This window comes from Kryptolebias marmoratus, linkage group LG17 (assembly GCF_001649575.2).
Source record: "Kryptolebias marmoratus isolate JLee-2015 linkage group LG17, ASM164957v2, whole genome shotgun sequence".
Classification (NCBI taxonomy): Eukaryota; Metazoa; Chordata; class Actinopteri; order Cyprinodontiformes; family Rivulidae; genus Kryptolebias; species Kryptolebias marmoratus.
Window position 1 is genome coordinate 15,024,516 of NC_051446.1, and position 16,831 is coordinate 15,041,346.

At 38.8% G+C, this 16,831-nt stretch overlaps 1 protein-coding gene across 7 annotated transcripts; it reads left to right on the forward strand.

The window, feature by feature from the left end:
• Positions 1 to 1,494: 1,494 nt before the first annotated feature.
• On the forward strand, positions 1,495 to 15,652 carry si:ch211-234p6.5 (pleckstrin homology domain-containing family A member 4). 7 transcript variants are annotated; one of them, XM_037980783.1, is made up of 24 exons: positions 1,495 to 1,807; positions 4,385 to 4,454; positions 4,542 to 4,643; positions 4,743 to 4,815; positions 4,914 to 5,014; positions 5,506 to 5,624; positions 5,716 to 5,949; positions 6,048 to 6,357; positions 7,056 to 7,115; positions 7,339 to 7,473; positions 7,927 to 7,986; positions 8,075 to 8,155; positions 8,433 to 8,585; positions 8,699 to 8,797; positions 8,959 to 9,067; positions 9,941 to 10,008; positions 10,295 to 10,399; positions 10,480 to 10,570; positions 10,769 to 10,824; positions 11,243 to 11,377; positions 11,459 to 11,842; positions 12,404 to 12,525; positions 12,620 to 12,724; positions 12,802 to 12,941. In XM_037980783.1, exons 1-23 carry the CDS (start codon positions 1,767 to 1,769, stop codon positions 12,702 to 12,704), a joined length of 2,793 nt encoding a protein of 930 aa, XP_037836711.1. In that variant the 5' UTR covers positions 1,495 to 1,766; the 3' UTR covers positions 12,705 to 12,724; positions 12,802 to 12,941. The 7 variants fall into 7 exon arrangements, with proteins under 7 accessions (XP_037836711.1, XP_037836706.1, XP_037836707.1 ...); XM_037980778.1 differs by having other exon boundaries at positions 1,501 to 1,807; positions 12,615 to 12,724; positions 12,802 to 15,652; XM_037980779.1 differs by having other exon boundaries at positions 1,501 to 1,807; positions 4,545 to 4,643; positions 12,615 to 12,724; positions 12,802 to 15,652.
• The last annotated feature ends 1,179 nt before the right edge of the window (positions 15,653 to 16,831 follow it).

A 16,831-nucleotide genomic window follows, 5' to 3' on the forward strand; every position in this document is an offset into this window, starting at 1 on the left:
CAGCTGCACTCACTTTACAATCACTCCTCCCAGTATAAACTGTCCCTGTTCACTTTCATTTATTTCCCACAGTTAGGTTTCTGTTGTTGTTCAAACCCCAAGTTCAAGTCTTTTTATTTTTCTGTCTTGTTTAGTTTTTGCATCCTGCTTCTGGTGAGTTTTGATTGGTTAGTTTAGTTTTGCTGTCATGTTAGCTCCTTTATTATCTTCTTTAAAGACAGTTTTCACCAGTTACTCTGTTGTTTGCATTTCTAGGTTCTTCCACCTTAACTTTACAGCAAATATTCAATATTTAATACCATTTATTTGGGGGCAAAAAAAGTTTAGAATGCTATGAAAAGTCAGACAGTGGTTTTAAAGAAGTATAATCTAACACAATGTGATGTAATAAGATATAAGAAAAAATACAGTATGACACAATTCCATAAAATGATATGATACAATACAACACAATATGATATAAAACACTTAATATTAATATGGTTGTTCATCTGCTCATAGTCAGAAACTACATTTCCCATGCTCCTGATTCTTCTTCTTGTGTCTAAGCAACCCACAGTTTGTAACAGAGAATAAAAAGTCACCAAGTAGCTGTCAGCATGGCCGATCGTGTTGTCTTGTAGGCTAAAAAGGAAGAGGGGTTGAGGGAGGGGTCATACACATCTGTAGGCAGAATGATTTGTCCCCTGGTAGAATTGGACACCCTGAGTGTCTGAGGTCACAACCTTCCTGCTTTGACCAAATGATTGGAGAGGCTTATTATAGGATGGCAAGATTTGAGTGTTTTGTGTTGTAAAGGTCTGTTAGGGTTGCAGGATTTTTGAGCAACAAATGAAAATACTCAAACAGAAAGTTTTCTCACAAACCTCATACGTAATATCCTACCCATCATGCCTCTGTCCTTATGGAAATGTGAAATCTGGCATTCCTCCTGGTCACCTGTTTTCATCACATCACTTAAAATGCCTTTGGTATCTTGTGGTTCATGAGGGCTTGTGAAGGGCTGGGTGGCCTGCTGCTAAATATCAGCTCTCCCTTCCTCTGAGTGCTTTAAGTTTCCTGTGCACTGCAGGTGATTCTCGTGCACTGGGGACATTTGGCTCTCTGTAAGGAGAATATTATTTGTTTTGGTTCATTGTTTTGTTTTTAGGCAGTTTTAACAGATACTTCCAAAGGTAGTGTATACATATTTGCTTTAACATAAACTATTTTGTATTTAAAGTCCAAAAATATATGTTATAAATGTGTCAAAATGAAAATACAGAAAATCAGACATTTGAGTATTTTTTTGTTTTTAATTTAGATCGCTATCCTACCTTTTATATGTAATATTAAAGGGTAAATATGTAAATCTTTGGATGTCACAAAGCTGAATAAATGTTTAATAACTTGCTATGACAGAGAGAACAGCTGGTTTTTTGTGAATTCCTGAGTCACAAACCCACATCAGTGAGAGTCAAAGGCAGGGTGAGAGGAAGAGGAGGGGGAGGGGGGTACTGAAGAAGAAAAGAGGAGGGAGGAAGAAAGAAGAAGCTCACAGAGAGTTCACTGTTAAAGGACAGAAAAGTAGCCCGGCGTAGGTAGAGCATCCACTTAACTCCAGTCAGAACAAAGAGAAACACTGAGGCGAAGCTTCATACATTTGAGGGCAAAGAGGCTCATCGCAGCAGAGGGTTTGTTGTGACTGGCGGGGCAACAGGAGCTTGGAGAAGCCAAGAAGAGGTTAGCCAAGTCTGAGGAGATGCTGTGAGGAAGAACGCCAAGTGATGGAGATTAAAGCCGGCAGCAGGTGGCCACAGTTGGTCAGGTAAGACAATATGGCATCTTTATGTTGGTTTAGAGCTCAGGTTATTTTAAGAGTCTAAACTCTAACTGTAAACAACAGTTTTATGGAAGTAAATGAACTTTTTTTTTTATCTTTATACCCCTCTATTTAAATTAAACCATTTCCAGTCTCTCAGAAATCCTGTCACACAGAAATTAAATCCAAACACGTGACTAAATGGACCCCTTTCTGTTATCTCACCTGTACTTATGCATCAAGTATTTTAATGACTAATCTTTAAGATTTCTGTCTTTTTCTCTGTATCATCTCACATTCTTAGTAACTGAGGCCATAGCTTATATCACAACTTAACTATTCAAGGGTTTTGATTATTTTTTTTTCCAACATTGAAAGACACAAGAATGTTGGAGACATGCAAATGTTTTGTTAAGAGAGGAAGCATTATCTTCCAAGCAAATGTATTCAACATGCTCCCCGTCCAACTTCACATGATGCTTTGGGGTCTCCGGGCGTCACAAAGCTCACTCTGTGCCGTATACAGACCCGGCATTTGTCCTCAGCTTCATCCCTCTTTAGCATGTCAAGTCTTCTCCTCTCCAGGCGAGAGACCTTGCCCGATGAAGGAGATTTTCCAAATATTTCACAACACCCACGTAACCCCCAGTGGCAACAAAGTTGTTAGTCTGTGCTTGCATCTCTCACAAAGCGTTGATTGTTTCGTCTGGTTCGCCCTGAGCCTCGCTGGTTGAGGATTGTGGTCAGCGCTGAGGCTGTGGAAGCCAAACCTGGTCAGACCTCGTGGTGACCCATGAGCGCTCGTAGAGGCTCGATGTGAGGTTTCTCTCATGATGATTTTATTTTTATAGTTTCTGATAAAGCTAAATTTAGATGGTTGTAAAATAAAGATTTGTGAATTCAGCTTCAAGAGGTAGAATTCATACTAAAGAAGATTTAAATAATCGAGGTGAGTTTACTAATGAGCTTTTAATTAGATGTAGTTTCAAACACTGACATGTGCATATAAATAAACAGAAACAGCAAATATAGTATGGATGATACAAAGACATATTGTAATATGTACATTTAGTAATTGTTTTTCTTGTTAATAGGAAATTTGTGTCATCTATTGTTTTTTTCATATTTTGCTTCCAAGCTACCAGACTTCTTGTATTCCTTTAACCCTCCTGAAGGTACTTTTTGTCACCAGCAGCTTGTTACAAATATACAATTTCTTCCATTTTGACAAGGTACATTTTAGCACCAAAAAGGGTATTCCCAAACAGCTTTAAGCTAAAAACTGACTAAACTGTAGATGGATGAACTAAAGGATGGTGTTTCTGTCATGTCTTGTGTCAGGTCTTTTCAGGAATTTATTTCTTTTTTCTTAAAGGCATGTTTTTTTTTAGATATTGTCCATCTGATGTAGATTGGTTTTAGGCCTGAGACTTTTGTGGTTACTTGTTCAGTTTCTTTATTTCTTTAAGCACAATATTAGCATATTGTGCCAATATGCCAATCTGGTCAAGAGCAAAGACTGGACAGAAAAGAAGTGAAAAAATAGCCAAAGTCCAAAGAAAAGTTTGAAAAACTGAAGATATATTGATTGCTCTTTAGAAGCTCTTATTTATAGATAATAATTACATGACAAATTCAGTAAGGGTATAAAAATATGTACAAATTTTATTACAGAGTTTAGGAAATTAATCAATTTTTCCACTCTTTCGATTGGAAACATTAGGATTTGAGTTGGCAAGGCTATACAATACAGGATAGTACAATATAGTACACCACAGTTGGAAACCTTGGAAATGTATTCAAAACTTTTGAATTAGAAGTTATAAAAAGCCAATTGGGCGACTGTTCGGGAGTTGTTGGTGACATGACTGAGAAAGACCACAAACCTCTGATTCAGAGAGGCTCACACGTCTTTAAATATTTGTTCCTAATTTCTCACTTTATTTATCAGCAAATACCGTGAACACACTTTCCTTTTTAGTCCGCTGTCTTCAGCTCTCCACCATGCAGCTCCACAGTTTGGCTCTCATACCAGCCCATCCCCTGCTGCCAGATTGGTTTTCACACAGCCCCAGCCCCTCCCTGTTTCCACGCAGCTGTCACCTGTCAGTTTCATGGCAGGGATGCGCGCTGGCCTGTGATAGCCCAGAATAGAATTGTGGGAGAGTTTTGCTGAAAGTGGGAGTGCACAACATCGAGTGTCTTAAAGAATGGACAGTTGACCAGAGGGAGATTAAAAAAACAACAACAAAAAAATCTCAGCTGTTTAGGAATGAGGCTCATGTGTATTTGAAGACTTCAGGGTGCTGCTCATGGAGAGGATCCCTGGCTCTGATTATATCGGTAAGGCCTGATAACTTAGCCTCAACAAGCTAGGCCAGTGTGTGTGTAGGGCTGTTGAAAGTAGTTGTTGTTCATTTTTTAGTTTTTCTGAGATTGTGGGAATTGTGACTGATAGTGATCAATCTGATTGCCTGTGAGGCTTTCTTTAAATTTGTGATTGTGAATGTCCTTTGTTAGTTTATTGTTATCTTTAAATCTAATTTAATTTCTTCTGAATGAATCTGTGTTTTTGTCTCTCAGAATGGATGAACAGGACAGAGTGAGCCAAGCATCCAGCGTAGCCACGATCTCTTACTTTCCTGTCATGGAGGTTTGTTTTTCCATAGTTGCATTGTTTTGTTTCTTTTGTCATTGTGATTAAAAAAAAATGCATAAAAGTAATTCCCTCATCTGAAAGCAGGGAAGTGATGGGAAGGTGCAGACATTTGGGAAAAGATGTCAGGCTGCAAAAAGAGACCCCAACTGTCCAGTGGTCATCAGAGGATGGCTCAACAAAAAGGTCATTTCTTCTTCTTTTTCTTCTTCTTAAAAATGCGGCATGTTTCTGCCTTTAATGCATACAGTAAGTTTGTTTTGGAACTCCCTCTCTCCTCTGCAGGATAGTTCTGGTTTGAAACTCTGGAAAAGAAGATGGTTCGTCCTCTCTAATTACTGCCTGTTTTACTATAAAGGTAGGAACTTTCTCTGCCATATTTAGGAAAGTATCACCTGCTCTGAATGATGTATTTCTTAGTTTTTAATTTTTACTTCTGTTTTTGTCTTTAATCAGACAGTAGAGAGGAATCTGTGTTGGGAAGTATCCCACTTCCAAGCTACAAAATCCTATTCTGTAGTCCACGAGAATGCAAGAACAGGAAATTCACCTTCAAGGTAACATTACATGGTTACCATATGGTTAGGAGATATTTTGCTTTCAGACAGAGTTGACTGCAAAGAGTTAATGGCACAATTTTAAACAAACGTCTTGCACAATCTGTTTGTGCTTGGAGTATGTGTTGGAGATCAGTCTCAGCTACTTCCATGCCAAGTTTTAGATTAATATTTATAAAATCGACTGGGTTTTAACTATTCCTGTGTTTTTAAAGTCATTTGGCTGTGGCAGCCATCTTGAATTGGGTAGACTTAAAAAGTTGATATTTTTTTAGATGTACATCCCATGATTACCTTCTGTATATTTCATTAAAATTTGTTCAGGGGCACAAAAGGTAGTTTGATAACAGAATAATAGACAGACACATAAACAGAGACAAGGGCAAAAACACATGTAAAAATAGTTTTTGTGTGGTATTTAAAGTTGTGTTTTTTTCATTAGAATACCCTTTTGTGATGTCTGTAATCTCCCATTATGTTTGTAAAACTAGGTGGTGCACCAGGGAATGCGTTCATATTTTTTCAGTGCTGATACTCAGGAGGACATGTTGGGTTGGGTTCGAGCCCTGAGTCAGTCGGCTACAATGGAGCCAGACACCGCCATTAGCAGGTAAAGCCCTGATTCATGATAGCCATTAAGTTTTATATATATAGTTATATATTATACATCAAACACTTGGCATTCTTTCTTGTCCATTCAGGCGCTGCTCAAGTTATCAGGATTTTACGCAGATAGGTGGCAGCAGTGAGTCAGTGGAAGGTCCCAAATCCCCCTCAGAGGAAGAGAGTCCCTCCCAAAGACAAAAGCATGTCAGCAGGACCCTGAGTGAGCCAAGTCAGCTTGTCGGTGGGAGGATGGGGAGGTCCCACTCAGAGCAGAGGGGGAGGCGGAGTGTGCATCACAGAAACAGGAGGTTGTTATGTCATCTCAGTGTGTGAATATCACATCCCACTGGTTACCTTAGAGGCACAAAAAAAAAAAAAAAATCTGTAAAAAGTCCTATAGTTTGTCTTTCTGGTCTGCTTTTCAAAGCCCCTCAAACAGAACACCAAGCCCTGCTGATTTAAGCAGAAGAAGACCAGCTGGTCCAAACAAGAAGGACGACTCTCTTGGTGGTGAAAATGCAACAGCAGAAGCAGAAATGATGGGGATGAGTTCTTTAAGCTCAAGAGGACAGCTGGGATCCCGGCCTCATACTCCAGTGGGAAGGGTTGACATTCGGCCCCATGATGACCCCGGCATGCTGCCACAGACCCTGTACTATGCACCTGCTTCACCCAAGCTGGAGTTCAAATCTGCTCCTACCACTCCGGTCACAGAAAGGTGGCAAAGCTTAAACAAGGTGAGGACTTGGCTCATCTCGATCATGAAGTGACAGTAGATTCACCACATAATACAAACCCTAATTTATTCTAATAGCACAATGAATCTGTGATAAGCATGTTTCATTAGAGACTTTCCTTTGTTACATGGTTCATATAGGCGACATTAAATGATTTAGTCTCAAACACTGAAATTGTGAGTTAGATTTATTTAATTAGAAGTGTTTGTAATCCACAATTGATTTATTTAGTTTTTCTGTGCAAGGTGCCAATTTTAGGTTCATTTTTCTAAATCCAGTGTCTGTGGAAATTGTTTAAGCATTGCTTATAAAGTGAAAAAAATCTCTAAAGTGTGATAACACCATCTCATCACTGTCAGGCCTTGATAGAGTGAAATCGGTAGCAAAGTTAAAAACTGAACATGTTGCACTGGCATAAAAGTGGCCTCGAAAGACAAATTTCATTAAGTTATGAAGTAAGACAAGATGGGAAATATATTATTATCCTGAAAAAGGAAACTGGGAATGAAGCTACAGCCTCGCCAATAGCTTCAATCTTGCAAATGCTCAGAAAAAAACAGATTTTTACAAAAGTAAATATATAAATGTATTTCTAGTTTACATGATGAGAAATGAGGGATCAGTCGATTTTGAATCAGTGGATTAAAACTGTGATGCAAAGTAGAGGACTTCTTGTGTTATCTTTTTCTTTTCGACAGCCTGGATCCATATATGGTTCTGTCCATCAGCCATCAAATGGGCGAAGACCTTTGGGAAAGGTGACTCTCAAAAACACACAAATAATATATAAATTTCCAACTACCGGTAAATATTTAAACAATTGCCCAGTTATTGAGTAAAGTGAAAAGATCTAGTTGTTACTCCTAATTCTTAAACGCCCTTTAAAATTATGATAGAAGTTGCTAAATATATGAAATTGACTGACCCTGCACATTGATGTCATGTGTTCTCAGTTCATTTGCATGCTGTGTTTTCCTTCAGAGCCATTCGACAGGGGCAGACTTACTGCCACCTTTACCCCCCTCATCAAGAGCTGCACATGCGCCGCACCCCCCACAACACCACCGCCACCATCACTGCAGCCATTTATCTGTTTGTGTGCTTCCGCCAGCTATGGTACAGCCCTGTCCAATAGACTGTGTCCTGCTCTGATGGTGTTTTGTCAAGTCCAGCTTAGTCTGTGGTGCTTTGAATGTGTTTCTTAGTCCTTAAAACATGTTTAACTGTGCCGTATTAAAGAGAGAACCCTAAAAAAAGAGAATTAGGGTTGGATGATATGACCTAAAATATATTTTGAGTCTGAATCCAAAATTAGAAAAAGATCATATTACACTCAGTATATGTGGCTGAGGCTTGCTGAAGCTTTGCAGCTCATGTTTTTAACAGTTCAGTTCTGAAATGAAAAAAAGTAAAAACATTAGCCTAAACATAAAACCTTAAAAATGTGTTTACAACAACTTTTTTTGATATTTGTGATGTCTGAATTTATACTTCTAATCACACACAGACTTTAATATGCAATTTTGCAAAAACCTTGTTAAACAAAACATCAACTTTGATATATTTCAGGCCTCTAAATCTGAACTAAGAGAGCTGCCTGCAATTCGACCTCTTGAAAGTGACGCAGATGTGAGTACTCATGGTTTGGCAGAATTATAAATAAAGAATAAATAAACAAATAAAAAAAATAGAAATGAGTTTGATTTTCTGTTTTCAGGCTGTGCTAACAAGGTTGTGTGGGTGTGACAAGCTGCTACAGTCTCTGTCTGTAGAACTGACTCAGCTACAAATGGACAAGGTTAGTAATTACTCCAAATTTTAAAAAACATATTAGGATAATACACTACATACTAGATATAGATCTATCAGGTGTGTAAACAAAATGATTCCTAATTGATTTAAAACTTTAAAACACCTGAACTATCTCATTCAAGCAATTATAGAAATACCATATATGGACAGCTGTTAATTATTGTTTCCTAGAGCTTTGTTTTGTCACTTGGAAATAATGATTTATTTGAATATGACAAATGTTATTGATGAAAAATAGCAAGCAGTTTATGCCACTGTTGCAGGATAGTGTCCACTGTGCGTTAGAAATGTCCAGGCTTCAAGTGGAAGAGTGGAAGAACCAGGGGCCCCGGGCTCTCGAAGAAGCACTGACCCAGAAGGTTTTGCTACAAGAGGAGCTGGTCACAATCCGAGCCAGAATGTGCGACGTATCATTGGTGTGTAACAAGCTCAAAGAATGTCCTGGAACTCTGAGGCAGAGTTTTTAATGAACATTATGTTTTATTTATCTGTAGAAATCATTCACAAACTTTCTCATCTTTATATGAAGGAAATGGAGCATGTTTGGAGTCAGTATGAGAGAATGGAAAGTGAACTATCTGTTATCCGTTCACACCTTCAGCACATCTGTAACTTTGGAATGCCGCAGGTATTTTTAAATAACTTACCAGACATATTTTTTTACTGAATATGCCAAGTCATCGGCACGATCATCAGCACCTAGAGAAAAGTGAAGCTTTTTGAAGTCTCATTAAGGATTCATAGTGTTAACCTCTAAGTCACAGGCATCCTCTCTTCCTCTCTTACCAGGAGCAGTCTCAGGCTCAGAGAGAGCTGTGGATGATGGAGGACATCCTTGCTGGACTGAAGCTCAACAGAGATAATTTCTGTTTCCTGCTGGGACTACAGAGACATCACTGTAAGTAATACTGACTGTAAAAGAAAAAACATGTCTGCTTTCTTTTAATGATAACTTTGTGGTTCATGTTAAAGTGATTTATAAGTAACAGTTACAGGCAAAACACCCACAAAACTGGAAATGTTGCAGTGGTAGCACTTTTATCTAAGGTGCAGTTTTACCTCTCATGTGATCAATTACACACAAAAGAAGCAGTGAGGTGTCACAGAAATTCCATCACAAGAAGCTTTGGACTTTGAGAGTCATAATGAGGAGCTAAAGGTCAAGCTACCACACGATTAGTGTTTTTGATACAGCACTATGCAAACATTTCTTTATGTTTTATATTTAAGGAGACTTTCTTGTAACCCTTTATTGTGGTTCTAATCCAAATTTCTTCAGGCTTTCTTAAGGTCTTTCAACATTTTTCTTCAGACTTTGTTTTAAGTTTTATTTTTAATTATTTTATGTCTAGCTCCTGACTACTTTTTGGGGAATGTCTTTGGGTTTGTTAAGCAACGTAGCTTTGTGAATCATGAAGACATAAAAATCCTCCTAGATTTAAGCAATAAATCAGTGTTGTCTCTACACAACTTAGCAAAGAGCCTGTTTTGAACTGGGTATTTTGACCCTTCATGTCACAAAGGCACAATTTGTTCCCATTTCTTACCCAAAGATAACACAATTTGACACAAAAATAGTATTTTAGTATTGCACCAATAAAACTTTATATAGATTACAGTTTTGAAGTTTTGAGCAATCTAAACAACTGTTTAATGCTTCCACTCTGAACCACTGATGTGTTAAGTTTTTGGATTCATCTTATTATGCACATAAAACTAAAATCCACATCCGTTAATAGTGCTGAGACTGCAATCCTTTGTGTCCCTTCAGTGTTCCAGTCCTCCGTTCCTCACCCTGGGTCCCCTGGTTCTCCCACCGAAAGGCTCCACACTGGAATGGTGCAACTCTTACCATTGTTTCTATATCAGTGGCCAGTGACGCTTACTTTCTGTTTCAAGATAAATAAAGAACTTTTTTTAGTCAAGGCCATACTGTTAGATGTCTACTGGCATTTGATAGCTGGAATTTTAAGATTTTTTTTTCATGACTAAAGCAGCATAATATTAATCCTCATGATAAAAGGCAAACTGACTGCTTAAATATTCATCCACAAAGCAGTAAGGTTGACATGAGGCACCATTCAGTGTTGTCTGCCTAATATCCTTGCGGATACAATCTCTGCAGGACATGGAACAAGAGCCCCCAATCCGCCCTCCGTTACCCCTGGAGCTCCAGGAGAACCACCTTAGTCGAGATCTGAGCCATGGCTGGCCAGAGCCTCCATATGAGGTGGGAGTTTTTGACATTACCTACTGAAAGACAAACACAGCCCAGTTTGTCAGTCATTTTGGTTTCTCTTGATTTTTCAGGGGATCTACTGCCAGGCTGGTGATCCTGTAGACAGCAGAGGAAACAACCAGCCAGACCTCCTTAATGTGAAGGCACAGAGGGATACAGCTGGTTGGTTTAAGCTCAGCAGAAATGGAAAACATAAGAATAATAACACAGTGTTTTGTGCATTTGTCACGTCTATTAATAACAGGGTTATTAAATTGTGCCTCATATTTTTCCCATTTCCTGGCATTTGACCTTAGATCCATCCTTTTTCTTCTGTCTTCTCACCACTTTTTGTCTTTATTTCTTTCACTTCATCTTCAGAATCTCAATCTGGTTCAAAGTGGATCCCACCAGACCCAACCAACCAATCAGCTAAGGTTTGATTCTTCATCATGTCCTGGATGTTGGTTTGTAGTGTGAGCCAAAGCACTCTAAATATAGACACACACAAAGATGGATTTTTTTTGTCTTTGCAATCATAGCCAAATTACATTTCTTTGATTTGCTCATTTTCTTTGCAATTAGGGCATTTTGCAACACCTGCTCTAAACAGGAGGGGGAGGCAGAGGCTTATTTCTAAGAGTCATGTTTTTTTACACCTCAACCCACAATATGCACAGTACATACAGTTCATGTACATACATACATGCAGACTTAGCAGCCATACATTTTAAATTCTACAGGAATATTAGGTTGAATGAATGTCAGTTATGGGTTCTGGTCTTATACAGTAAACGTATGTTTCTGAGGTACAATTGTTATATATGGCTCATAAACAGCTCATATCTTCTCTAGAAGATGAAATCAAAGATGAGTGAAGAGGAGCAGATTGAGAGGATGAAGAGAAATCAGGAGAGGATGGCTAATAAGAAGAAACCTTCAGTTTTTGCTCAGGGACCCCAGAGTGAAAGTTCAGAAACAAGAGATGAGGTTTGCCACATCATTAATGTTTCTAACTGACAGAATTGCTGTTGTAGTTTTCACTAATAATCCATCTGTGTAATTTCTTAGGCCCCTTTTCCCTTAAGGGTGACACGAGTTGTAACAGCTGTCCTCCCGTCCTCGCTTGTGGCTAGAAAAGTTTCTGTCGAGGACCCACCACCTGAGCTCGACGCCCCACTGCCTGAACAGATCCCACCTGAGACGCAGCAACGACCAGCTGAACCAAGTAGCAAACCAACCAGACGGTTGGTTTTGGAGAGCCAAGACTCCAGCCAGTCCTTTGCTGAGCTGCACCAAGAACAGCCTGTTAAAAAGACAAGCAGACACCAACATCAGGGAAAATCCAGGGCCTTCAGGATGGAGTCACAGTCAGAGGGGAGCAGAGCTGAGGCTTCAAGCAATCAAGTTCAAGAGCCAGCCGGTTCAGGAGGAAATGAAAGCTTAGATGCCAGGGTAAGAAAAGAAATAATATGCATTCTTAATTATTTAAATGGATAGTTTCCCCAAAAATATTTTAAAAATCATAAAACTATTTCAGTTACCCCCAACAAAATGGAAAAGAGTTAGTAATTTCTCAAAAGAAACCTGTTTTTTTTTTTCCACATGATTTATAAAATAAGAATGCAAATACAATTTAAAAATGGTTACCCTTCTTCATTCAAATAACAGAAGTTCACAGATATGCTGGACACCAGATGGTGACTCTGAGTTAATAAATAAAACAAAAAAACATTGTTTTCTATACTTAACTGTTAAAAAAAATGCTCAGCTCTGATTCATCCATCCATTTTCTTTACCCACTTCTCCATTTCAGGTCAGCTTTGATTCAGAACTTTTTAATAACAAATTACAATAAAGCCTATAAAATCTTTTCTTTTGCATTTGAACTACTAAAAGGCCAAGTGATGTTAGTTACAGCAGTTTCATTGTAATGTTAAGAATATTCAATGTCATTCGAGTTCTCCTGCATGTCAAGTCATGATATGTTCAGTTAAATGTAAACTATTTGAACAGGCAGAGGAACAGTCTTCTGCCCCTCCTACCCCCGACATGAACCCTGACCTCAGTCTGAGCCCAGATCAGCGAGATGCCAAGCTTCGACGAGTCGAACGAATACGAGAAAGAGTCATGCGCAGGTGGGACTTTTGTGTTGACTTTCAAAACTGTTAATGTGCTTTAAGCAGAGGACGGTGACCACAAAAATCTGTTGTTGTGTCTCTCTCAGCGCAGTCAGAGAGAGTGCAACTACAGACAATCAACATCCAGTCAGGGCAAGGAGGAAGGAGGTTCACCAGGTGCCCAACGACATGGCTAAAAAAACAAGAATGAAAACAGGTACAGGTTCCAAAACTTCTCAACAATAAGTAAATAGCTGAGTGTTGAATAACCAGCAAATTATTTCCCATCTACAGGCAATGAAAGCTATTTGGCTAACATGAGTAGTTCTGCAGAACTTCAGCTTTCTAGTGCAACGTCTCAGGATCATGATGAAGGGAATCAACATGTTAGCAAATCGAAACGCCAGGTCAAGCTTGAGAACAGAACACAGCACAGTGGAAAACCAGGGGTTGCCAACAGTAAAATCAAACGCCCAGCCTCTCCATATCATATCTCATCTATGACTGTCTACCAAAAAGATGGAGGCAAAGGATTTATCGATTGCAATCCTGATGAGCAGCTGAAGCTAGAAGAACACACGGCTGATGATACTGACAATAATTTTAAGTCTTCTGATCTGAGAGCTCAGTGGTTCCTGTCCACAAACCAGTGGCAGGGGTTCATGCCTTTACAGATCCGTGCTTCAGAACCACTATCTGACAATGAGAAAGTGGACACCAATAACCAGGCACATTGTTTTGATGATCTTACTGATCCCAATGAATTCTCATCAGCAGTGAGTGAAAGCCTAAAGAAAATGAAAGAGAACCATTCCCTCTTCTATAAGATTGCATGTGACATCAGTATTTCAGACTCAGACATAACAAAGAATGATGAACAAACATCAAGACCAGAAGAGGAAGAGGAGTTGGTCATTTCTGAATCAGAGCCAGCCAGTGATGTTGGGACACCATCTGACCAAAAAAGGAAGGATTCCAATCAGCATCTGCCATTAGATGAAAATAGTCTGATGGTTAATGACAAAACCCTGAACCCAACACATAAACTGCTGAATGAGGTTTCGGTTAATCCAGCATGTGATCATGAAGCTATAACTCCAGAAGAACCTGAGGACAAATCCGAGCAAATTGTAAAAGTCCTCAATGAAGCTGGTGACCAGAAAAGAAATTTTGATCAAACACCAGATGACTGTACAAACAAACACTGCTTGAAGAAAAAACTGGAAGACCTGAAAGAGGACCAAGAGAGACCAGAAGAACTGAAAAAATATGCAAGCATAAGAAAAGAGAACAATGTGAATGAGCAAGATCAAGGCATCAAACTTTCCAGCAGTCGATCAAACACTACGTATGAGGGTGGTGGTGTGATCCGCAGTGCTTCTTTTGGAAAACCAAGAGTAACAGTAATAAGGACAAGTTTGTAGAAACAAGAACTGCAGCAGCCTAATAAATCATAAGTAAGTTAACTTCAGAAGAACAAGATAGCAGTTAAGTGATAACTGGAAAGTGCCAGAAGGAGAATGTTCAGACCTTATGAAAAAAGTTGCTTTGTGGAAAGGTTATGAATAAGTAATTCATTGCCTGTTATTACCAAATGGCTCTTTAAACAGACTCAATTTAGAAAAAAAAAAAAAAGTTTATTCTGACCAGATGGACAAGGTAGCTGATACTCTGGGTGGAAACAAGGACAAAGTGGAATGCTGCTGTTGTAAAACAACTCCAGTCTCGCATCTTTTCAAAGTGGACTAGACTTTAGACTGCCGTCCATTTCATTTTTCACTAAATGATGCTGGAGATAGGTACCTGCTCCCAAGCTCCATGCACAGAAAACTGGTAAAGAAAATAGATGGATGGATGGTTATTCCAGCAGAAATTTTATAATGCTCCGGCTGGAATTGCCCCAGGCTGCACAGGAAGTGCTACAGCAATCTAATCCTAAAGGGCAAAACAAACAATTGGCAGAAGACACTTGTCAAAAATTGCACCTCCATTATTTTCAACTGTGACACCCACACCAGCAGCAGCTGGCCGCCCATTGACCCTCTATGCCACATTGTTTCTCTGCGCTGGATTTCCAAGCATTGACACTCCTTTAATAATACATTTTTATGTGTACTCAGTCCCTGTTTAGGCACCCAGGTTCCCGTAGAAGCTCCTCTTCTATGCTTATAAGGGTTGTTTTTTGTTTGTTTGTCATAGTTCTTCTTTTCTTATTTAGTTGTGGCACTGTTTCATATCAAATGTATAAAAATGGTTCAGGAAAAACATTTTTTTTAGACAGTAACTTAAATAATCACTTGTTACAACCAAGGTCTGAAAAACCATCTCTGAACACACAACACATCCAACCTTGAAGCAGACGAGCTTCAACAGCAGAAGACCACACCGGGTGCTGCTTCTGTCAGCTAAGAACAGGAAACTGAGGCTACAATTCACACAGGAACACCAAAATTGGACAATAAGAGACTGGAACAACATTGCTTGATCTGATTAGTCTCAACTCACTGAGCTCCAGTGGCCTCCATAGTCATCAGATCTCAATCCAATCAGGCACCTTTAGGATGAGGTGGAACAGGAGATTCATATCATGGATGTGCAGCTGACAAATCTGCAGCAACTGTGTGATGCTATCATGTCGATATGGACGCAAATCTCTGAGAAATGTTTCCAACACCTTATGGATTCTATACCAAGAATTAAGGCAGTCATTAAGAAAAAAGTGGTGTTCAACCCAGTACTAACAAGGTGCACCTAATAAAGTGTCTGGTGTGTGTATTTGTGCAAATTGAGGCTGATCAATGAGGATAGGTGTCAAGTAAAATATTAATTTTTCATAACCTTTCCACAGAACTCCATTTCAAAAGGTCTGAACTTTCACTTTAAGCTGTCTGACAGAGATTGGGTCTAAATCTAAATTAGAATCATACATAGAATATCAGAACAGGGTAATCTTTAGTAAATTTTTTAAATGTTTTTTTTTCTTTTTTAAATAGATATCAATATAAAGTCTTAATATTTCACAAAAACAGAAACATTTCTTTTAAATAAAGTTCTTCTTGGAGTTGATGTTTAACAAAAAAAAAAAAAAAACCTACATAGGGTGTCAAGTGCAGTATTAAAAATTAACACTTTCATTCCTTTTAATTTATGCACCTAACATATAGAAATGGTGGCTGCTTTTTGTTGGCAACATAACCCTGTTATTATCCCTGTTCATAAAAACGTGTTTTATATCTCAGATGTCCTGAAGAATAAACAAACTGTGTGTGCTACATCATGGCACAGACGGCTTTCAAAGTGTACAATTCATGTTTCATCCCCCACTCCCACACCCAGTGAGGGTCCCCCCTGAGTTCTATATGGTTGCAGCTCTCCGAGGAGACCTGATGCAGAATTACATGGAGCTGCTGAAAATGCCTTTGTCACTTTAAATCCTCACCGCATCTCAGTCGATGACATCATTGTCTGAGAACACATTACATCACCCCTTCCCAGGCTCTCTCTTAAAGACCAGACCACCTTATGTTTACCGAGCCACACATATACACACAGCCACACTCATCTCTTTGCAAATGTGATGTCTGTATTAGTATGGTTATTATAAACAGAATAATATATGAGCAGCTTAGACTCATATAGAGCTAATGTTGTTAATATAATGCAATTAAATGTATTAACGTTCACATTAGGGATATTTTTCCCATAACTTAGTATTTTTGGAATGCACCTCTCACCACACTGATGTCATATCATCCATTCTATATACTGTGTACACAGAATAATGGAGGAAAATGCAATTTAGATCTGGATAATTGTTATTTGTGGACTATTTACTAAAATTTGTTGCATATAATGCTCCTTTGAGCAGTTCCTTTTCAGAATATTTAACTATATGGTTAATAATCACATGAAATTTGTTCATAATTTGGGGTTCATTTCTTTTGCACTGAACTCCAGATTTAATCTTAAAAACAAAAATGTGTCTACAAGTTGATCATAAAGCCCCGTATTTTTTTTTTTTTTTTTTTTTCAAATTTAAAGTGGTACATTATGGTTCTAATCACAGTTCAACATTAAAATACATTTGAAACCCCAGCTTATGTCAGGTGGTTTGTTCCCCTCTCTGATACATATACATACACGCTGTATAATTAATCGGGTGTTTGATTGGCCCTGGAGTGCGCGTGAGAGCGGGGCGCGCGCGCGTAAATCACAGAGATGCGGGGGAATCGCTGAGAGAATGTTTCTTTAAGACCCATTACCTTCCAATCCGACTGAGGGGGAGTCTGTGGTAAGGTGGCGTACCGTCTCTCCCTGCGTGCCC

Coding starts and splice junctions, on each gene's coding strand:
- si:ch211-234p6.5 (XM_037980778.1), top strand. CDS start 1,767: ATGGAGATTAAAGCCGGCAGCAGGTGGCCACAGTTGGTCAG. Junction 4,455..4,541: donor CTTACTTTCCTGTCATGGAG/GTTTGTTTTTCC, acceptor CTCATCTGAAAG/CAGGGAAGTGATGGGAAGGT. Junction 8,586..8,698: donor GAATGTGCGACGTATCATTG/GTGTGTAACAAG, acceptor CTTTATATGAAG/GAAATGGAGCATGTTTGGAG.